General features: G+C 36.3%; 3 protein-coding genes across 9 annotated transcripts; all 3 read right to left on the bottom strand.

Moving 5' to 3' along the window:
- Window positions 1–453: 453 nt before the first annotated feature.
- On the bottom strand, window positions 454–2,486 carry LOC132128873 (trafficking protein particle complex subunit 6b-like). 3 transcript variants are annotated; one of them, XM_059540251.1, is made up of 6 exons: window positions 2,204–2,486; window positions 2,010–2,077; window positions 1,632–1,770; window positions 1,441–1,524; window positions 965–1,058; window positions 454–762 (listed from the first exon to the last, which is right to left on the bottom strand). In XM_059540251.1, exons 1-6 carry the CDS (start codon window positions 2,279–2,281, stop codon window positions 731–733), a joined length of 495 nt encoding a protein of 164 aa, XP_059396234.1. In that variant the 5' UTR covers window positions 2,282–2,486; the 3' UTR covers window positions 454–730. The 3 variants fall into 3 exon arrangements, with proteins under 3 accessions (XP_059396234.1, XP_059396235.1, XP_059396237.1); XM_059540252.1 differs by having other exon boundaries at window positions 1,632–1,767; window positions 2,204–2,485; XM_059540254.1 differs by having other exon boundaries at window positions 1,632–1,749; window positions 2,204–2,482.
- A 585-nt stretch (window positions 2,487–3,071) lies between these two features.
- On the bottom strand, window positions 3,072–8,586 carry LOC132129123 (zinc finger protein PLAGL2-like). 4 transcript variants are annotated; one of them, XR_009428441.1, is made up of 3 exons: window positions 8,351–8,586; window positions 4,874–6,435; window positions 3,072–3,399 (listed from the first exon to the last, which is right to left on the bottom strand). XR_009428441.1 is itself a non-coding variant. In XM_059540585.1 (3 exons), exon 3 carries the CDS (start codon window positions 6,072–6,074, stop codon window positions 4,947–4,949), a length of 1,128 nt encoding a protein of 375 aa, XP_059396568.1. In that variant the 5' UTR covers window positions 6,075–6,435; window positions 7,522–7,592; window positions 8,351–8,586; the 3' UTR covers window positions 3,717–4,946. The 4 variants fall into 4 exon arrangements, 3 of the variants coding, with proteins under 3 accessions (XP_059396568.1, XP_059396567.1, XP_059396569.1); XM_059540585.1 differs by lacking the exon at window positions 3,072–3,399 and adding an exon at window positions 7,522–7,592 and having other exon boundaries at window positions 3,717–6,435; XM_059540584.1 differs by lacking the exon at window positions 3,072–3,399 and having other exon boundaries at window positions 3,717–6,435.
- Window positions 8,587–9,554: 968 nt separating this feature from the next.
- Window positions 9,555–22,647, bottom strand: LOC132128881 (PAN2-PAN3 deadenylation complex catalytic subunit PAN2-like). 2 transcript variants are annotated; one of them, XM_059540262.1, is made up of 26 exons: window positions 22,553–22,647; window positions 21,393–21,693; window positions 20,337–20,506; window positions 20,013–20,133; window positions 19,675–19,752; window positions 18,730–19,000; window positions 17,183–17,528; window positions 16,800–16,896; window positions 16,438–16,557; window positions 16,189–16,308; window positions 15,719–15,847; window positions 15,402–15,601; window positions 15,166–15,320; window positions 14,899–15,005; window positions 14,352–14,450; window positions 13,994–14,076; window positions 13,786–13,927; window positions 13,517–13,654; window positions 13,367–13,426; window positions 13,142–13,232; window positions 12,518–12,675; window positions 12,270–12,413; window positions 11,767–11,946; window positions 11,587–11,680; window positions 11,290–11,493; window positions 9,555–10,145 (listed from the first exon to the last, which is right to left on the bottom strand). In XM_059540262.1, exons 2-26 carry the CDS (start codon window positions 21,678–21,680, stop codon window positions 10,111–10,113), a joined length of 3,630 nt encoding a protein of 1,209 aa, XP_059396245.1. In that variant the 5' UTR covers window positions 21,681–21,693; window positions 22,553–22,647; the 3' UTR covers window positions 9,555–10,110. The 2 variants fall into 2 exon arrangements, with proteins under 2 accessions (XP_059396245.1, XP_059396246.1); XM_059540263.1 differs by having other exon boundaries at window positions 11,302–11,493.

Genomic DNA, 22,647 nt, shown 5'->3' with positions numbered 1-22,647 from the left:
TGACCACATTCAACAAAACAATAATAATTGTGAATTCATATATTAATTCTAGACACCTTAAAGATAACCAAAAACCTTTGCCATTTCTTTATGTTAAGAAACTTTACTAGCCTTTTGTTTTGGAGCTTTGATACAGACATCATCTTCTCATGGCACAAACATGAGATAAATACTCTGGTCATGTGACAAATACGACACTGCATATATTTAATTGATCCTTTATTTTTTCAAATTAGCAGGAAATTTACAAAAAAAACACCAGTCAGTAACTTTTAAATCTTTATAAATGAAAACCTTCTTACTGGCACTATTGTGACCAGTGGGATTAAATGGGTTCATTCTCAATATTCTTTAATTTTCATTAAAAATTCATGAAAAAAAACAAAAACATTTTCATTAATTTAAATTTGCACAAATTAACTGAAAATAAAGCACAAAATAATACTAGGATCATACTAGGATTCCAGCTTTAATATCATTTTAATGTGCAAACTAATAATCAAAACACAGTGAATGTGGATAGATAATAATGCATGTCAAAATACTAACACAATACAGTACAATAAGGCTTGACCTTTGCATGTCAAAACACCTGTAATGCCAGTAGTTTGCAAGTTAATGCATATAAAAAAAACAATCATAGTGACAATAAAATGGGCAAGGCAATAAAATATGACAAGGCAGTAAAACTAAGATGCACATGTTGAGAAATACGCTTCTATGTAGTGAATTACATCTTCTGGATCATCACCTGGAATTTACCTAAAAAGAAAGAAAGTGCAGAAGAGGATGGACGACAGGAGACAAGAAACAAAAAAATAGTTACATTTAACTAGAACTTGATGAGCTCAGACTTGAGGGAACTAACTTCACTGATGCTCAATTTCAGATTAAGATCATGAAAAAAGTACAGAAAATCTAGTGGTTATCTTGTATACTTTTTTGCATAAAATGTAATCCTTACAGGCAGGCATGACTGACACTTCCACCGTGACTATACTTTTCACACCAAGGTTTGAAAGTGCTCCTCGGACCAGTCCACAGGTGAAGGCTAAAAACTGCAGGAATAAAAAAATTAGAGAGAAAAATTAGTTGTACGTTCTCTTTATGAAGCATCGAAGTGATAACTGTGTAGACAAAAGTCTTATGGGTTTGCAATGAAATGAGGGAGAGGAAATGATGACAGAATTTTAATTTTTTTGGGTGACTATCCCTTGAACTGCATTAATTTATATTTTATTAAATAATATATATTCCTTTTTCCCCATCTGTAGATATAATATTCTCGTAAACAAACTGAAGTACTACATATCTCATTATGCTATTTTCAAAGAAAAATAAATGATTAAGACATTGATTCTGCAATTTTTGTTTAAAATAGGTTTTATGTTTTTATTCAATGCACAATTAAATCTTATCGAAGGTGTTTATGCTGCTTACCTTTGGCGCATGCTCCAAATACTGTTTTCCAGAAGACAGTTGGCTCAGCAGGCGGAACTTGTTATCTTGTAGCACATAAATACCCTACAAACAATTTGAACATGTGACAATTTTCTTAATAATCACCTCCAGTCAATGAAGAGATTCATTAAGATGCCATAAAGCTTAAAGTAACATTATAATGTACAAACCTGGTGGTTTGTTCTCAGGTTGTCAATTTGCTTCTTAAAAACACTGGTCCAGAAATCTTTGCAGATAAACTTCATAAAATCAAGCTCATCTTTGAAGCGTGGCGTGTCTTTGGTAAACCTGCAATCAGAAATATGCCTGCTGAGACAAGAACAAATGGCTATTTATATCTACTACTAATTAAATGGTCTTTTATATTTTTTTTTCAGGAAATTGATTAAAAACCATTCAAAGTTACATTTGGATTTTCCACTGACCATCGTCAATACCACAACTAAAACTGCAACAAGTGTAACATCATATTATAGGATGTCAACAAAGGATCTGCTTAACTAAAGAATACAATTAGGATTTATGGATGAAAAGATCTGCCGTGATACCTCTCAATAAGTCCTTGTCCCACACGAAATCCCATGCCCTCCAGTTTAGAGACACATCGTCCATTCTCCTGTAAACAACAGTAACGTTACTCTACATTAATTCAACTTGACACATTCTCAATTTTTGTTTTACGGTTTAACTTAGCTCTATACGCTATTCTACTATTCTGTGCAGGGTTTTCAGCGTATCTTACCGATTCCCCAGATTCCACACTGTTGACATATTGAATAATTTCACTGTGCAGCAACTGAAAGAGAGCCTCTTCTGCCATCTCGAGCCAGTTCAGTTCAGCCAGACACTGACAAGCGATCCAAAATGAATACGGGAATAAATCAGTTACTACTTTAGTAAATGGACACTACTCATTGTGCGAATAATCAACTAAATTCTAATATTTCGCCAGTTCCCTATTTATTAACAAGGTCCTTCTTCACATCTGTTCCACTTCCTGTTTGGCTGAGAATTAGCTGCCCTTGTATATGCCTGAACGTACAATGTTTTTTTCTCGTTTTGTTTGGAAACCTTTTACTGTCTATGTTTAAAACAGGTTTCCGTCGTTTTGTATGAAAAGTGGAGTATTCATGAACACCCGATTGACTGTTATATTCTACAATGCTTGTTTTAGCTAATTTGGTTTACAATTTATACGCGTGTTGATGATCACAATGTAGAAACCGTTTTGTCTTAATAGTATAAATCGTACGTCTTGGTAAAGTATTGGATTGTATTTTTTTTTTTTACGAAACGAAACAATTGGTTCAGTTTATAAAACTATTACAAAAATTAAATATTTAATAAAATTATAAAAACACCTGTAAATGTTTGTCTATATTTACATCACACGGTTGATGGTCTAAAAAATTGCATTAATCTTTTATACAATTTATTGTAAGGATTATATTTTTATAATTATTTATAACTTTTAATTCATTAAGTATTAACATCTTAATGATTTTCAGTAGCCTATTGCATTAACATGAATGAATGAATAGTTACATTTTACAACAAACCACTATTGTTTTACTGACAGTAAATGATAAATGAAACACAAGAAACTCCAATTCTACAAGATGCTTTATTTCTTAATTCTTCCTTAACATTGTTTCTTTCCGTATACACCTTAATCTCTCACTCACCCTAGCTTTCAGAATATTCATGAAAACAAACATTCCTCGGAACCTAAAAATGTTTGGAATTTTAAAGATGTAAAACATCTGTTTACTTCAGCTAAACAGCCAATGAAACTTTACATTTCCTACTAAAGGTACAGTACAGCTGTGCACAGTGTGCATCTCACTGAGGTAGATCCGTCGGAGTCTAAACATCACAGTTGGGTTGAGGTCAATTTCAGTTCAGTTCAGCCAAGGGAGGAAATGCCCATGATGGTTTCTAAATAAAATGAAACTCATCAAATTAATTCACATCTTCAGCTGGCCTAAACTAAATGGAGTTGACAACATATGCCATCACAGTTACCTTATAGGCCACTGCAGCATGAAACACTGAGGCAAATGTACAGACAGTGAAGCAGTGCTAAAATACCATTCAAATTTACATGATAAAACATTTTCTTTTCTGACAGTGCTCCTGGTTTAGCATGGAGAGATACTTGAAGTGCTTTTCAGCAATGACAGGGTATGTGCTAAGCTTATTTTGTTTGATACGCATAAATCATGGCAAAACATTGAGGGAAACTTTGTTTTTTCCCCCCAAAGTTTCTTTTAACATCATTATGCAGGACACAAATATGATAAATTCATGTTTATTACTAAACGAAAAATGTATATTTTATTTAGTTCCCATATTGGGAATTTGTCTGAATGGGCTACTTAATTTTAAACAAATATTTGCTTTTTTATTATGATTTTCAATTCTAGAATAATCAAAGCTTTATTCTGAATTTCATTCACAAAATACTCTGGAATGAACAGAGAGAGATGGGTCTAGACAATAACTGTGATTCCTTTCATAAGCATTGAGGATGTGAACACAACAGTGCCTAAAAACTTTTACCTAAAGGCTAAACTCAACACAAGCTAATTAATTAAATGCTAATTAATCACCTGACTCTAAAAAAATTCATCAACTAAAACCACTGAGCATTCTTAAAAAAATTAAAAAAACAAAAAATGAATGAGAATGAGAAAATGAAATGAGATAACGTTCTTCATGCAATTTGCGTGAGGATTTGCTTAATTTCTTGTCAAATGGTTGAATTCTATTCGTGACAAGAGTTCAGCTTAGAGAGGTAGGATTTTTGTTGTGTGTGACCGTAAGCTGAGAGGCACATCTAAGACCACAGTTCAACTTGACTTTATGGTGCGGTCACATTAGAGAAATTTTGGCGGAATTTCATGGAGAAAAAGGGAAGATGTATGAAGCAAAGCACACACACATAAGTCATTTTCAAAAACAAGCAGATTTCTGTTGGTCAACGTGGCAAATTTGTGTCACCAACTTTGCACAGGGAAACCTTTCATCCACATACAAAGCTTCCAAGCCGAATCCTATTGAAATGCCTGAAGTTCGCAGATCAATAATAAATGTGACCGCACCTTTAGTCTTAGAAGTGCCGTTGATAAAAAGTGCTTCATTTTACAACGGAGAACACTGTAATAGCATTATTTTCCTTCGTGACAAAAATATTGAGGTATTTCTTTTGCTAACTTTTCAGTTACATTTTTTTAATGAATTTATAAGTTCATTTATCACTACAAAACACTCTGAAGATCCTCTAGGAAAAACCACAAAGTTAAATCTATTCTAAAGGCAAATATCGATCCTAGCGATCCTTCTGTCTAATTCTACAGGATCTATTTAAAGACCTCGCACCCACCTAACTTTACAGTCTCCAGTTCATTACCTATGAGCTACTTGGCAATGACACAACAGAACTGTTGCATTTGACTGGCAGGTAATAGTGGACTTGGGCGACGTCATTGCTGGAAGGCCTGATGGAATCGAGGTAGAGTTGGAGAGAAACCAGAGAGCTGGTTTAAGTGCCCTGAAGCCTGAGGCTCCTGCAGTGACTGTGGCTGAAATGAGGTAAGTGGCCCAGAGATCTGAGAGGTAGGGCTTGGGGGCGCAGTGGTGGTGGAGTATCCCAAGGGAGTGCTGTAGGGAGGCAGGCCGAATGGCAGGAAGCCCAACAGGTGCGAGAGGTCCATGTTGGTGGAGCTGGTAGTCGGCTCGGCTGAGGTGAACGCTGAGTTCCTGAGGGTGAAATGGGCACTCTGACCTCCCAGACTATCAGGGAGAAAGTCGCCAGGCCGGGAGACGGCAGTTGCCACAGCGGCCTGTGGTGGCATTGGCCCGCACTGGAGTTCGGCCAGGAAGTTCTCCATCTCCACTTTCAGATATGAGGTAGTGGAACTCTGCTGATATCTGTGAGCCTGCTGGTACTGCTGCAGAGAAGGCTTGTTTGGCTCAAGGTAGCAGCCCACACCCATCGGGCTGGACAGGGGGCCAGACACCATCGTGTGATGGTGATGATTGACCCCTGAGGTAGATGTGCTCGGAAGGCCTTGAGGGCTGAACATGGCCATGGAAAATGCCTCTGTGGCATCTTTCGGAGATCCGACAGAGCACAAATTGGGACTTGGCTCCTCCTTAATGAGAATCGGAGGAGGGGTCTCCAAATCTTGGGCGTGGCTTTTCTTCAGGTGTCGGGTGAGGTGGTCACGACGGCCAAAGCGCTGGGCACACCGTGGGCACAGGAAGTCCCGTCTGCCGGTGTGCACCACTGCATGGCGCCTCACATCCTTGCGAGTGAAGAAGCACCGACCGCACCGTTCACACTGATGTTTCCTTTCCCGTACCACAGTCCCCGGAGGAGGCCGGCCGGTGTGCGTACTCAGGTGCTCGAGTAGCGCCGACATGCTCTCGAACGTCTGACGACAGACCTTACAGGTGAGGTCACCGCCGGAGGTGGCATGAGTGGCCACGTGGCGTCTAAGACCTAGACGAGTGTTGTAATGCTTTCCGCATTCCTCGCACCGTAGCTCCTGCTTGTTGGGGTCATGGTTTTGCAGGTGGCTGTTTAGCTGGTCTTTGCCTTGGAACATTTTCTCACATATATGGGTGGTTTTCAAGGAGTATGTCACTGTACATCTGTGAAAAACCAACGATCTGTGAGAAGTTAGAAATTGAGTACAATTAAAATCACATTGTTTTAGAGCAGAGGTGCTCAATCCTGGTCCCGGAGATCTCCTTACCTGCAAAGTGTAGCTTCATTCCTAAACAGGCACACTTGATAATTACAAACAGGTGTGTTGGAGCAGGGCTGGAACTGAACTTTCCAGGAAGGTAGATCTCTAGAAACATGATTGAGCACCCGCTTTAGAGACAAAAGCAAGTGCCTGACAAAAAGCTCCAACAGGTGATTTTTCTTGGGAGTGAAGATTTTTTTTTTGCATGTTCAGACTTCTGCACGGAAACAAAAAGCTGATGATTTGGTAACAATTTAATTAACAGTGTCCTTACTACAGTAATATTACCAAACATTGCATACTTACATGCAAGTGACCTTGAATCTCACCCTATGGTAAGTACATATTGTTAATTAATATTGCTCAGAACTTGAAGAATTTGTATAATCACAATGCAAATACACAATGGATTTGTGTACTTCATTAAAAGGATTGTTCACCCTCCAAAAAATTGTCATTTACCTATCCTGTGCTGTTGTTCCAAATCTGCATGACTTCTTTCTTCTGTGGAACACAAAATGAAATATATATATATATATATATATTTTTTTTTAATGCAATGCAATGCAAAATGTTAATGGTAACCAAAATTGTTTGATTACCAACATTCTTCACAGAAGAAGGATGGTTAAATGAGGACATTTTTGGCTGAACAATCCTGTTCAATCATGTTAAATATACTTGTAAAAGAAGTACAACAATTATGATTTAAAGGTATTTTGTTGTTACATAAAAAAAATAAAAATAAAAAAGGACATATACAATGTAAAAAAATGCAATATAATGGTAAACATTCATGTACTGTATATGCTTATATACAAGTTTTGTTTTAAAATTGTAGAATGCATATTTGTGCATCAATTTCTATTGTTTTCATTCAACATATTTAAATAATGCACAAAATATTTCTAAAATGTACAGAGATCCCCTGTAGAATGTTGAATTATAAAAGAAAATAAATATATATTTTTTTTTATCTAATTTTGAAGAAAATTAGTTGTTGAACAGATAATGCTGCAAATTTATTTTTTTTTGCAAGGGATTAGTAATTTTTAAACTGGTTTTATTTGTTCGTTAAGGGATTTATTTTAGATATGAACAATGAAAAAACATTTTTCAAATGCATTTATAAAACTTTATATCATAAAAAATAAACAAAACCTAAGTGTTTCATAACTCGTACCATTTTTGACCTGAACCTCCTTTGAATAGTAACAGATTTCAAAACAAAAAAAAACTTGAAAACAGCCTGAGGCGACGTCCATGATGATTGGTTAGTGACATTTATAAAGGGTTTGTTTACCTGTTCTAACAAAAGCACATTCATTATCTTGACAGACCTCTGGAAAATGCATGTCCACTATTACTCCCTCCCTTTTAGAGAATGGATGGACATGATTCAAATAACCAAAATTTCTCACACACACACAGTTTAAAATAAATAAATAAATAAAAAAAGTTGAGGTATGATTTTGTTTTAATTTTGTAAGAAATATTATTTTATTAAGTTTATGAATTTGGTTCTTCTTTAGGGACAAAATGTGCTTCTTTTAACTATTATCTATTAACTTTAAAACATTTGACACATGCAATCACTAAACTTGTTATAAAATAAAAAAAATTAAGTTGTGTCTGGTGCTATACATTTTTTATTTTTCCTTAAAAAAATCTTATTGATTTGATCTTTTAGTTTATTTACTTCTGGCACGTTTCGGGTCACAAACCTGATGCACGTTTCGCTCTACTAAATCTCTAAAGAACCACAGAACATTGTGATTAAATGGTAAAATCGAAATTATCCGTAACAAAGAGCGGATCAACACAAATCAAACAATCCTTTCGTGCTTCCCTCGTGTTAAATATATATATATATATATATATATATATATATATATATACACACACACACACACACACACACTGAATGCACCAACAGTCTCATGCGTTGCTAATGTGTTTGCTCATGCAAACTTCTTAAGTGGGATAATGGTGCACATTTATCTTTTCAAAAGTCAGAAAATACTAACTACGAAACTCTATGAGGGTTTCAAACATCTGAACATCAATGCAAACAGTCCACGCGGTCCTAAATTCACACTATGACATTTGCATAAAAACAGTCTTGCGCTCACCAGAAACTTTTGATCCCCACAAAAGTTGCATTTCAAACGCATTCTTCCATCTTCCATCTCACAAGGGTGCAGATAAAAAAAATCGATTCCCAGCCATATCTCGATGAACTCTCAAAAACTGTTCGCAGTCGATAATGAATTTTTTGTTCAATAAAGTGTGTATGTTTCGGGCCTGCTGTTTCTTTCCCTCTAAACACAGCAGCGCTAGAGCTGACGGGCGCGTGCATTGTGGGAACGTGACGTCAGACCACTTTTTTTTGGCCAACTTACAGGGTGATTTATTTTTCACCGTTTAAACGATCACAAACTCTTACATTGCATCACAGTGAGTTCTATAAATAAAAAAACTAATGGAAATGATGCGGAAACGCAATTTGCAAAACATTATTATTTTGAAGGAAAAAAAATAGTTTCTGACAATTCACTTACATCTTTTCGAATTATATCATGAATAATACTGTATCTGACAAGATACAATTAATATATCATCATTCCGCTTGTTTACAACGCCCGGTTTATTGCACGAGAAGGAAGTTGCCAATATGAAAAACCTTCACGTGCGGGAACAAAGTAGCAGAATCTTTCTTCTCTTTTGAGTTCATTATGCATTGTTTTAAGATAACGTTTAGAACAATTTCGTTTTTACCTTGAGTATATGTAACGAGTAATGCTTCTCTTTTTTTGTTTCCATTTCATAATAACGTTTTAGTTTCCAGCATGTAATAATTGCACGTGCAACAAATACATCCGGGAAAATCTCATACAACTTAACAAAGAGCAGTCATTATTTGTCTATAAAGATTCTTGAAATTGTTATATTATTATCGTCGGTAACTGCTCATTGAAGAAGCTCAGTAAGTGTAAATGATTTTTTTTATAATAATTATGATAGAGCCTAAAATAATACATAGAAATATCCAAGTTGGCTATTATATTTAACAATATTACTTTTAAACACATGCATATATTAACATATTATAGCCTAATGTATTTATATTTCAGAAGTTGGATAATGAAAATTAACTAATTCAAATAGTTTTAGAATACTTCTACAAAATAATTCTAATATTTATTATCATTATTAATAATTACTATTTTGATATTAGATTTAATTGTAAATCTTGCATGCATTTTAATTTAACAAAATAAAACAAAGCTGTAATTTAACCACACAGTTGAAATGAGCTTAAAATATACTCACAAATTTATCAAAAGTCTTTATTCAGCTGCCACATTATGAAAGTGTACATCTTTGTTACAGTATAGAAAATAACACCGTAAAGCCATTGACTGCTTAATTCATATACTGTGTGCAGCAATACATATCATGTAAGTGCAGTTTTTGAAAATATAAATACCTTGGTGAAAAAATCCACTGCAGGTTCAAACACAAGTAAAAAAAAAAAAAACACTTGGTTAATGAGTTTTGAATCCTGAAAACTGATTTTCCCCCCCTTGTTCCTTATGCATATTCTCCTTAATACAACACACAGGCTACAGAATACAGTGGAGAAAAACCTGACGTTATGAAATGTTTTAACATTTCCTTTGATTCCAACAGTTTTAATAGCAAAAAAGACATTTCTAACACAGTATAACAAGTATTGTGTCAGATTTGCCATCTAATGTTAATGAAATATACTCATTAAGAGTTGTAATTTGGCTCAAGAGATGTTAAAGGAGAACTGAAAGTCTATACAAGAAATGACTGGTGAAATGCTGGCATCTGTTTGGCAGGAATATAACCAACATGGGTCTAATCATAAACCCATCACAGAGGGAAACACAGCTGTACCTGCAAAGGGGAAAAGAACATCATGTGTATTCATCAAACAACATTTGTTAAAATTGTACACTCAAAAAAAAAAAAAATATGATGGAAAGCAAGATAATTATTTTTTTTTAATTATGGGGATGTGCTCTGTTATGCAGTTAAATTGAAATATATCAGTTTTTGCAGTTAACATTTTGTGGAGACAGACAATATTGCTTTTAAGGATGATTAACTGGCTAATATTTGGCCTTCTTGGGCGAATAGCAATAGCTCACCTAACAATTTACTAATTTACAACTTTTAGTGACGTGAAAAGCTGCATGTCTGTAAGAAACACATCCATCAGAAAGGCGTTTAAACTTTAAACCATTGTTTCGGGTCAAAATATGAATCCATAATTCCTTCCTTCAGCAGAAAAAGTCCATCCCCTGTTGTCCTCTCACATCACACAGAATATTTATTTAGAACTGATTTGTAATGTTTTTGCTTGCAGACAGTGTTTGATCTGTGCATATTTCTCTCTTGATTCAGGTAAGATGATCTTTTTCACTAGAGACAGCAATATGGATAGAGGACTCATATTTTACAAAACATTTCACAAAATGTTAATTGATGGACTGGAGTGTTGTGGATCACTTGTGGAATATTGTGATGTTTTTATCAGCCGTTTGAACTGTCATTCTGACGGCACCCATAAATTGCAGAGGATCCAGCAAGTGATGCAATGCTAAATTTCTCCAAATCTGTTCTGATGAAGAAATAAACTCATCTACATCTCGGATGGCCAGAGGATGAGTACATTTTCAGCCAATCTTTATTTCTGTGTGAACTACTCCTTTAACAGAAGGGTTACCTCTTCATTGTGTTAGTTACAAAATCTGCTGACAGCCTTGTTTATGGGTAATGCTCAAATTCAGCATTCAGGTTTTCAGTAAACATTATATAAAATTAGTGTGCATTTCATTGTATTATACTATATACAGTATATTAGCATTTTTACAAACCCATATCATTCAACTTTGAATGTGTTGCAATTTTTTTTCCTAACTGTTTAACAGCCTCTAAAAATATTGTACTGATGTACTTATTTAATACCTGTTATGTATAGGCATAAGCACTAATATAAATTATATGAAAATCTCACTGCCATGTCAGTGATTCGTACTTTTTGGGCTACCTTGACCATCTGCAGAGTCAATGTCTGGAACTTTCCAGTCTAGCTTGCGTCCTTTCTCATAGAGAGCCTTGAGAACCTTCCGGAACTCTTCTTGTCCTCCGTTATGACTCAGCTCTGAGTACTTCCTGTACAACTGTAGGGCAGTGCGTGCATCTTCGATACTATCATGAGTTTCGCTCTGGATGTTCAGATCTAAACAAATGTTCGAAAAGCAAAAAAACACTGATACACAGAAAATTACATATGAGGTCAGGAGATTAGGGAAAGTTTATGCAAGAAACCTACCGAGAAAGTACCACGCGAGGAAGCGCAGGGAGATCATTCGTTTCCTAGGCATGTGGAAGAGGTAGACGGTGTCAAACACCTGTTCTTTTGGAACCTAAAAATGTAAGGGGTCCATATTTGTTAACAATTAAAACATTTCCAAATACTAAATAAAAATGATTTCGCAAAAATGCAGCTCACCATCAAGTTAATGACCCGGAAATCTTTCTGTAACCCGTGGCCGACAAAGCGAACGCCAGTGTCGATAAGAAATCGCAATTTCAGATATGTCGATTTCAGAGTAGTCAAATGTTTCGAGGAAATCTTTGCATCCAGGTCTCCAGGTTTGATACCAGAGTACTGAGTCAGGTAGTCCACCACCTGTACATGCAAAGATGAAAAACAAGTAAGAAGCAGAAATGTTTTTCCAACATTTTGGCAAAAACACAGAAAGCAAACCTGTGGAAATCACGAGTACAGTAATAGTTATTCCCTGTGATTAACCTTCCGATTAAATGATTCAGAAATAATTCTTGTTACAAGTGACACTAACAGATAACACATATCTCCTGATAAGGCACAAAACTGTGGTTCTCACTTTATGAGGTCATTAACAGGTCCTGATCAGAACAAAAGGTAATTTCCCTATTATGTGACATTTTCCCATTATGTTACAATTAGAATGATTCAAAAAGTGTTGTGACCTGCTCCTGAGTAGATATGTAGTCATCAATGAACGGCACTCCCTCATTGGGTCCCTGGCCTCTCACGCATGTGATGCGAGCAACAGACATCTGACTGGGCTTGATGGTGGACTTGGTCCCGTCACTGCGCAGTTCTGCCTCTTCCTGTTCAAGCAGCAACACACAAAAGCATTCAAAATTTGGGGTAGGACAAAATGTAAAAAACAAAATATCAGCAATTATCGAACTTTAAAGTGTTTCCCACTGACCTGGTTGAGCGTGACAAATTCTGCATCCAATCCAACAAGGTCTGAAGCCTGCGGCATCTCGCTCATCATGAGGGGTATGAATGTGGCGTGACTCTTCCTCTGTTTCCGTGCCAAAGAGGCCTCCGTCAGCAGAACACTGGCATCAATAGGGTTCTTAACTAGGAGGAAATTGAGAAGAGGAAGGAATAATTAAAACAGATGCTCATCAAGGCTGCATTTCTTTGATCAAAAATACAGTTTTCTATTTTAATATATTTTAAAATGGTATTTATTCCCATGATCCTTCAGAAATCATTCTAATATGCTGATTTGACGCTCATGAAACACTGATTATTTTCATATCTGCTTAATATTTTTGTGGAAACCATATGATGTTTTTCTGAATTCTTTAAGAAATACAGAGTTCAAAAGAAAAGCATTTTTTAACATTCTAAATGTCTTTACTCTCACTTTTGAATAATGTAATACATCCCTGCTAAATAAAAGTATTAATTTAGGTTTTTGAACAGTAGTGTATGCATATTATAAGATAAAATGCAAATTTTATAACATTTTTGTGATAGCACAGACACATTTTTAGTGAGAAGACGAAAAGTATATCCTGTGAGATAAATGATCACATACTTCGCAAATCATACTTGGCATGGTAGTTCCTCTTGACGTAGTAAAGTACAGCAGGAACCTTCCAGTTCACATCAAACTGAGCTGATTCAGCCTAATAAAGACATATTGCAACACAATTCAGTGTCATATTTGATGCATTTACTGTGGGAATACAGAACTTAATGTGCTAATCCATAATATATGGTAATTGAAAGTTGAAATTTGCCTGATGTTTGGTATTTTTACCTTGTCAATGGGCTCAATCAGAAAATCATTGAACAGATACCACTGTTGGTGTGTTACTCCCTGAAATCAAGACAGAAAACACTGTTCCTTTGTGTCATGATAAGATATTATGTCAAAGGTTTAGCAAGTACTTTAAAGATTTGCTCACACCTCTTTCCTCTGATGATAGGTCTCGCCCACTTTGATATGTGCCACCAGATTTCCTCCAGTCCGAGCATGCTGGATATGAGATACGGTGACAACCAGGTCATAGACAGACGCTCCTTCTGCCTCTTCACTTTCAGTCAGCTAAGAAAAGAAACAAGACGATTTATTTGTGCAGGGTCAGTTTAAATAACCTTAAGACGAGTCATATTTCCCAGGCATGACCAATCTTGACGTGGTTAATGAAGTTGAAAGAGTGAAAAGGTGTTCTTCACCTCCTCTCCCTCAGACAGGCTGCTGACCTCCAGGCCCTGAGTCTTACTAATGCACATCTTCAGACTGAGAGGGATCCACACGTGCCTCATGTCCTCCGCTTGAGTGTCGAAGGTCAAGCCCTCCACGCTGCACAGCTCTTCCCTGTACATTATATATATTATACATAAAACATATAGACAGATGCATTTCTACAATCAGCACACTTACTCTAAACACCATTCTGTCGGTAAAGGCTCTTTGGGTTTGGGAGGTTCAGCTGCTTCTTTCTTCAAAGCTTTGTTGTACGCATACTGTGAACAAAAAGAAAAAAGATGAATGGAAAATTAAGACAAAACAATGTGCCTAGTGTGTTACACTCCAATAACATACAGATCAGCTGAATAAACAGGCTGTTGCATTGCTAATGCATAATATGTATTATAATATGAGAGAAAAATATCATGTAACTTAGGCATCTTTAGGTAATGACTTCAATGGATGCGTAAAGCATTAGAGAACATTTAAGGTCAAATTTATGGCAGAATTCTGTAAAGGCATTACTGTATATCCGTCATATGGGTCTGACCTCAGTCTGGGCCTTCCAGAACTCTGCCTCCTTAGCGCTGTTCACCTCACAGTTGATCACCAGAACATCAGGCAGACATCGGATGTTCCTGGTCTGAACCTAAAAATACATAAATATTTAGCATTTTGTGGTTTTACACTTATGGTTGCTAAGATTTGGTAAGAACGTTTTTGAAATAAGTCAAAATACAATAAAAAGTAATGTTGTGAAATATTATTCCAATTAAAAATAACTTAAAAAGTCATTTATTCCTGTGTTTTCAAAATTTGTGTGAATTTTGATACTTGAGAAATCATTCTAATATGCTGATTTGGTGCTCAGTAAATATTTATTATTATTATCAATGATGAAAATTCAATGTTGTGCTGCTAGACATTTTTGTGGAAAAGCCGATGCATTTTTTCTTTATTTGAAATAGTCTTCACTACAATTTATGACCAATTAAATGCATCCTTGCTTAAAAAAAAAAGTATTAATTACTTTCAAAGTCCAATTTTTGTATCAATGTTTTGAACTTATGTATATAGATATCCATGTAAAAACTTACTGTTGGCTGGTATTTCTCACAGTTGTCACACCAGGCCTGTGTGCTTTGTTCCAGACAAATACTCTTCTTCAGGATCTCTGCAAAGTCATATTCCTCTATCGTCTTATCTGTCCAAATGAAAGCAATTTATTTAATTAATGCAGTTTATAGAAGCAGAAAAATCTAAATCAAACCATACAACTCTAGCTAAACATCTGTGCTTTATGACCATGTTGGTCTACAAAGATGGATTCATGTGTGATTGATGTGCAGTTTAGTGGTTCTGACCTAGAGATCTTTGCTCAGGGTAGTGCATGGTAAAGAGAAGAGTCAAGGAGGAGCGAACTGTCTCCTTTCCACAACGACACAAACTGCTATTCTCCACTTCACAGCCAAACAATCGGCCAATCACAGACTCCCCTGAGGAACCCAGCGTACTCGTACTGTCGAGGACAGAAAAACATAAAACACTCCGTTCTTGTGTAAATTATTGCATTAAATTCAAGAACGGTGCAGCTCCACACCTGCTGCTGGCTCCTCTGTATGCCTGTGGCCCTTCCTGCTCCAGTGTTTCCTGATGCAGCTGTGCAAGTATGAAACGGTTCCAGCTCTGGATAAGATGTCCCAGACGAGCTTTCCCTGTCTGTTCATCAGAATCAGCCAGGATCAAACCTAACGCCGACGCCTCCGGGATTGTCCGGAAAGCCCGGAGAAAGTTACTGGCCTGTGAAGAAACAAACAAGTGCTTTGTGTGAGTACATATGCTATGCATGGCTAACAGCTCTGAATGCGTACATACAGCTAGGGATGAATTCTGATTGAAAAGAGAGTGTTAATGTACCTGGCAGGGGTCTCCTCTGCTCAAATCCAGCATGTGAAAAAGGAACCCCAACTCGCAGGCCAGACAGAACTCCTTCTGACACAAATGATTCTGTACCAAGCACCTGACCGGCTCCAGGAAGTACAGCACCTGTCACAGCATTCCCCCGAATTAACTATTAATAAAATTCCAGGGAGCTGAAACACCCATAGTTGTGCATTCCCAAAATTCCTTAGCGAGTTCAAAAAATTCCAAGGACTTTTTAATATAATGGGCACGGTGTCGGATTTTCGTTTTAGATTTTTCAGGTATGTGCCAGGTAATTACATTTAATCTGTATAACTATATATATATATATAAATATGCTAATGTTTGCTTGATGAATCAGAACATTGAAAAAGTCGTCACCAATTTATATATTAAATATTAAACATAATATATTCAATATAATAATATAATGCAGTACAAATGGTATGTGTGTGTGCATTCACCTGGATCATGCAGTTGCAGTAAGCGTTGGGTATGTGAGGCTCCAAACCAGCAAACAATGTCCGGTTATAGTGCTTAAAATCGAAGTCTTCCAGTCCCAGTTTGGAATATTTAATGGTCACCTGATATAAACATTATTTCATTTAAAAAGAACTTGTTTGTCAACATTTGTAATGGACATAATAGCTCATGTAATAATTAATCAATCACCAAAGATCATAGAATTATGCACAACAATGGATGATCACTACCTTCCTGTATTTCTTTGGAACCATGTAAAGATGAGGTTCCTCATCTCGACCAATGGGAGACTCTGGGACTTGATTATAGCTGTCATACTCAAGCTCAGGGTCTTTAATCTTATAAGGAACCTGGCAAAAAACATAAATAAACTACTGTTTAGACAGCATTACTGCACTGAAATGCTTGACGCATTGTCAAATAACATACCAGAGACTCTAGATAAGCTACATTAGTGTAAGATAGCACTTCTTTCTTATAACATATGGAAAAACCTTGTCTTGATAATTGTTTAGCATTTTGCCATCTTAAGACCATACAAATAGAAACCAGAATCAAGTTAGGTGTCATTTTAAAAGAGCTAACTGGTTACCTGGTTTCTGGGACGAGTTCTAGGATTGGGGGCGTATCCAATAAAGCCCACAGTTTTCATTGTCCTAAGAATCTCTGGATCTACCAGAGGGGCTCGTCTGACAGTGAAAAGAACACATTTGCATGTCTTTTGTTAGGGGACTTTATATACAAAAGCTGTGTAAATTATTGTGAAATCAGTGTGAATAAAAAAGTGAGAGATACCAAATGTATTTTTGCAAAAATTTTATAAATATCATAATTGATCCAGGTGTATTACTTAGGATCATGACCCAGCCTGAGACATACTGCAGGGGGCAGTATTACACAGTAACACTCTGACAAGGACTGTGCAGAATACCTACAGTATATAATAATTATGTAAATATGATGGCTCAGTCATACCTGGGGCTGGGCATGATAAGGGAGGTGGGCCAATCAGAAAGCAGTGGCTCTGTACTGGTGAGAGGCATGGGAAGAAGAGACAGAGGCAAGAGCTCATGGTTCCAGTCCAGCTGGGGCAGGGAGTCCACCAGGCAGGGCAGGGCTAACTCAGTCTCCCTGGAGTAACTATTAAAAGACACCTCAGGGGCGCTGGACCACAGGTGCACACAGCCACCAGAGTCCCCAAAAGAGAGCGCCTGTTTGCTGGAGGACACATCAAAGCTCATCAGCAGCTGCCCCACTGTGTTGACGTGGAAAATATCAGCCAGACTGGCCAGGCCGGTGGGCTCGCAGAACTGACACTGACCTACAGACACAAAGACACAGACTCACACACCAGGATCTCAATGACAACATTTTTTTTTCTTCTAATTTGCAAAGCTTGTTGTAAATATGTATATATAAAAATAAACAACCAAAAAGTAAATAGACTAGCTGAAGACAGCAAGGATGCTTTTTCAAATCGGACGTAATGGAAAAATGTTTTGTGGCTCAGTTAAGTCAACTGGAGTCAACTGTAAACTGTAAACAATTCTGAATGATTCACAGATAGAGTGAGTCTGATTCAACTTCTTACTCAAGAGCAAGAGGCTTTTTCATCTGGTAGTAAAATAACACCAATAAATAAATAACATTTATGTTCTTATAAAATTTTATTAATTCAATTCATTCATCAGCATTCATTCAATTCATTTTTTTGTTCCTGTGGCTCAGTGGTAGAGCATTGCGTTAGCAGCGCTAAAGGTTGTGGGTTCGATTCCCAGGGAACACATAATAGGTAAAAAATGTTAGCCTGAATGTAAGTCGCTTTGGATAAAAGCGTCTGCTAAAAGCATAAATTTAATTTAAATTTATAAAAAAATTATTGTAATTCTTAGGAGTTTTTTTATTTATTTACAATATAATTAATAAATAATCCATTTCAAAATAATTAATTTATGTATAACCTGAAATATTTAAAACAACATTTAAAACTTCCCTATTTATTTATTCTATAAAAAAATCGAATCCCACTTACATTTTGTTCATCATCTGCTTGGAAATACAGAACATTTCAGTTGTTAAATGCATTGAAAATGCTGAGTGAGAATGTGCATGTGACCCACCGACTGAAAATCTATGAGGACAACATGACAACCACCAAAGGGGAAATGAAAGTAAGGTGGGACTTTTGAATACTGAAAAACTGCAATAACATCAGTAAGCTTCAGAAGAAAAGAACTAGATAAAACATAAGGCTGGGACTACAACGGTAATCCAAAGAAGACCACTACTGGATGATTCAAATACTTTGCAAGTTGCAAATAAAAATTCCCCAACATTTCTTCGACACATCAGGGACAGTTGGCAGCTGACTGGGTTGTGGCATCCACACCAATACTACCCTGTGCATGTTTCATAGTATTTTATTCTGAGTATTAACATTAGAGTTTTTCTTTCAGTTACAACAGTTAGGTAAATACCACCAGAACTATCACCTTTGTGACATACACGTCCATGCATCATACCTGTTTGTGAAATGATAGCCAGACGGGAGGTGTACGTTGGGATGAAGCGGAGGAAAACGGGATCCACGTGGACCTGCAGTGGGGTGATGGCCCTCATCATGCGCAGGTCATACACCATGAGGAACCGGTCACATGACAGTCCATTCAGGCCGCGGCTCGAGAAGCCACATGCCGCCAATAAATTACCGTGTACGTCAAAATCAGACAGGCTGCCAGAGAACGCGTCAAATTCATACTCCATTTTAAATGTGCGTAGATCACGCAGAGACACCTATGACAAATAATTGACACAAATCACAATGAAGAGTTAATGATGATTACTACATGTTTAAACAAAGAGATTATATAAGGTTGTGCATATTGATGAATGCATTTGAAAAATAATGTCATGTCATCTTTCATTATCTATAAATGTATACCAGAAATTAATAAATGAAAAATAATGAATTTTTTTTTAAGGGGAATTATCTATTTTCTACATGTTTAGAGTATATGGTGATCAATTCAAAATTGTTAGTCATTACAAAATAAATAAATAAAAGTAAATAACTACATGCTGGAAAATGACTTTACTGCAGTTACCAATGAAACACCAAAATCTTTTTCCGATTATTTTCAATGAACCACAATATAAGTTGTCGTGGTGAGACAGATAGATCCATGCACATTAAGCCCTTCCACTTAATTTTGTGGACAAGCTGAAAAATCCGACTACCAAATAGTCTGAGCTGATCAGCCTGTGAGAAAATTAGGAATGTGTGAAAGCACAAAAAAGAAAAAAGCCCTCTGAATTCTACCCGTGTTTACAGCTGAAGTGTAGGCAGCATGTTCCCACATTAGCTCAGAGCAAAACTTTTCACAAACAACATCCCTCTATTCTGCGGGAAAAGAGAAAGGAGGAAACTATTTGTTCCACATCCATTTTCGCTTTACTCCTTCACTCACCTTGCCAGATGTGTGACCGCAAAAGAAGAAGCGATTGGACTGTCTCATGATGGCCACTCCAGGCACCTCAACAGGAAACTAGAGCGGCAGTGCAAAGGAAATGTCAGGAAAAAGTTATTTAACATCATCTTAAAAAAAAAAAAAAAATATATATATATATATATATATATATATATATATATATATATATATATATAGTTTTATATATACAGTTTTATAAAGTTGAACAATAAAATGTACATTCTTTTATCTTTATAAAAAAAAATTAATAAATGCTATATTAAAACAGGTACAATTTTATTTGAAAACATTACTGAAGTAATATTGTATCCTCTCACTTTTTGTGTTTCCTGTACTGTTGTGAGGTCCAATTCGGCCACATAGTTCTGCAGACCCCCCATTAACAATGAATTATTATCAGTCAGAATCAAAGTGTGCATGTCGGCACCCTCCTCCATTCTGAAAAAAAAAAGAATGAATGAATGAACACCCATGCACAGGCATACTTAAGCAAATAAAACTATTAACTGCAGTATTCACAGCACATGCCTGGCTTTGAGGCTTTTGAGGGCTTTGAGGGTTAGTCCAGTGCTAGTCTGGACATGATACCTGCATTTACATCTTCAAATGATAATTGTAGTATACACGGGTGTACAACTCACGGGTAATCAAACATAATTAAACCTCCCCGGGTGAGGCATTTGAGGTTGGTTTTGGTCAGAAACAGCACCCCTGTGTCCATACTCTGGATGTGGCGAATGTCATCGGCCATATGCACCTGGAAAGAGGAGTAGCGGCCCATTGTTGGACCAAAGAAGGAACTTGCATGTCCCTGTTATGAAACAGGAAAGGAAAGAACAAACACACACACACACAAGTCAGTAATGCGGCTCACGCTTGTGAATAAAGTGACATCACCACCAATGTGGAAGTACATCAGAGAGGATGCATTCAACGGCTATCAAAACCACAGCTGAATTTTTGGAGTGAGATTAGTCTTTAGCCTTAAATCTCCCTTCTAAATCTCACTTCAATAGAAACATTTATCCATTCATGCAAAATGTTTGGTAAAAGCACTTGCTAGATGCATTTTATAGCTCAGCATATGATTTGAGTAGATGACATATACTGCTGGTCAAAGATCTGGAATAATTATGTATTTTTGAAATGTTTTTGAAGAAGTCCCTTATGCTCACCAAGAGTGCATTTATTTGATAAGAGTACAGTAAGAAACTAATACTTTTATTCAGCAAGAATGCATTAAATTGACCAAAAGCGACAGTAAATTTATAATGTTACAAAAGATTTATATTTTAAATAAATGCTGTTCTTTTGAAATGTCCATTAATCAAAAAATCCTGAAAAAAAAGTATCACAGTTTCAAAAGAAAATATTGAACAGCAAAAACTGTTGTCAATAAGGATTATAATAAGCACCATTTTAATAACTGGGCACCAAATCAGCATATTAGAATAATTTCTGAACGATCATGTGACAAAAAAGACTGGAGTAATGGCTGCTGAAAATAAAGCTTTGCTATCGTAAAATATATTAAAATAGAAAACAGTTTAATTATTATAATTTAAAATTCTAAGAATTTGTTTTAATCAAAGCCTTGAGGAGCATAACTGACTTCTTAAAAAAAAAAAAAAACTTACATTTTTTTATTGTAATTGTAAAAAAAACTGTAATTATTCCAAACTTTAGTGTCACTTTACCCTGTGGTTCCCCATCCACAGCAGCTCCTCCTGCAGGTCGAAGTGTGTTGCCGTCACTGGGATCCCCACTTCAGCAGCCACGCTGTGCAGTTCGGAGTACATGCCCTCTACCATGTGCATGGACTCAGACACGGGAACAGCCAGCGCATCGGGGTCGAGCTCCACGGCCTGGAGCAGTGCCGGGTCGAGCCGCGGGTCCATTGAAGAGTCCAGACCGGGATCCAGGCCGCCATGCAGGCCTTGTGCGTACTCGCCCAAACCCGGGTCCAGACCCTCGAAGTTCATCATGAGGATGGTAGTGCTGGGTTAGAGGGATAGGAAAATGGGGTCAAGGGTGCCTTTTGTTTGCCATACAAATTATATATATAAAATATATATTAATAAATATAAATAAATATTATGGAATAAATATGGAATATAGAAATAAAAGCATTCTTTATTTTATTTAAATAAAATATACATGAATATGCATCAAATAAAATATCCTTACATGAAAAGCCCCCCCCGACAGATTGTTTTTGCTATTAATTTGCTATTATATATATATATATTTTTTTTTATTATTATATTTTGCTAGGTTTGTTATTAATTCATTTACTTAAATTTATTAAAAAAAAATACAACTGAAAACTGGACATTTGCAGAAATATTGAAATTAAATTCAATTTTATTAAACAGTCATAAAGTTAGTAATAATAGTTACAATAAACTATAAAACTGTCAACCTTGAGACTTTTTAAAGGCACAGCAGTTTATGAACATAACATATTCATCAATACATTCTTCGTCTCATAAGAAATGAGTAAGGAACCCATTTAGAAAATCAAATCCAGTTGTCATGGAGACTTACTTTATGTGCTGCTTTTACGAAGTCAGTGAACTGCCGACCTAGACAGCATTTCTAGGCAGCATGAGTTCAACAAGCACATACCAATTCTGGATGACGCGCCTGTGTTTCCCCAAACCTCTGTCTAGGCAGTTCACTAGTTTCAGAAACACAGCAATACTGCTGCACACGACGTTACTAAACGCGATGTTTTCTTATCGAGGTGTGTGCATCTATACTAAGGATTTCAATTCGTTTCTAAAGTTTTTTCAACAAACTAGCAGGAAAGGACTTAAAATGTGCATTGTTGACATTTAACAGGGAAAAATAATACCTTTAGAGTACAGTTATCCGCGGATCCATATGCTCACACTGCTCGCTTCATTCAAAACAAAAACAAGCTCGCACTTCCGGGTGAGATCGAACTGC

The sequence above is a fragment of the Carassius carassius genome, chromosome 46 (genome assembly GCF_963082965.1).
Source record: "Carassius carassius chromosome 46, fCarCar2.1, whole genome shotgun sequence".
Lineage (NCBI taxonomy): Eukaryota > Metazoa > Chordata > Actinopteri > Cypriniformes > Cyprinidae > Carassius > Carassius carassius.
This window is presented reverse-complemented; position numbering and strand designations above follow the sequence as displayed.

Excerpts from the sequence above, each read along its gene's own strand:
- LOC132128873 (XM_059540251.1), bottom strand. The coding sequence starts at position 2,281 with ATGGCAGAAGAGGCTCTCTTTCAGTTGCTGCACAGTGAAATTATTCAA. Across the intron at positions 2,078-2,203 it reads GTGTGGAATCTGGGGAATCG|GAGAATGGACGATGTGTCTC; the intron begins GTAAGATACGCT and ends TGTTGTTTACAG. Across the intron at positions 763-964 it reads AGTGTCAGTCATGCCTGCCT|GTAAATTCCAGGTGATGATC; the intron begins GTAAGGATTACA and ends CTTTCTTTTTAG.
- LOC132128881 (XM_059540262.1), bottom strand. The coding sequence starts at position 21,680 with ATGATGAACTTCGAGGGTCTGGACCCGGGTTTGGGCGAGTACGCACAA. Across the intron at positions 15,006-15,165 it reads CCCTGAGCAAAGATCTCTAG|ATAAGACGATAGAGGAATAT; the intron begins GTCAGAACCACT and ends TCATTTGGACAG. Across the intron at positions 11,947-12,269 it reads ACATATCTACTCAGGAGCAG|GTGGTGGACTACCTGACTCA; the intron begins GTCACAACACTT and ends TTGCATGTACAG.
- LOC132129123 (XM_059540585.1), bottom strand. The coding sequence starts at position 6,074 with ATGTTCCAAGGCAAAGACCAGCTAAACAGCCACCTGCAAAACCATGAC.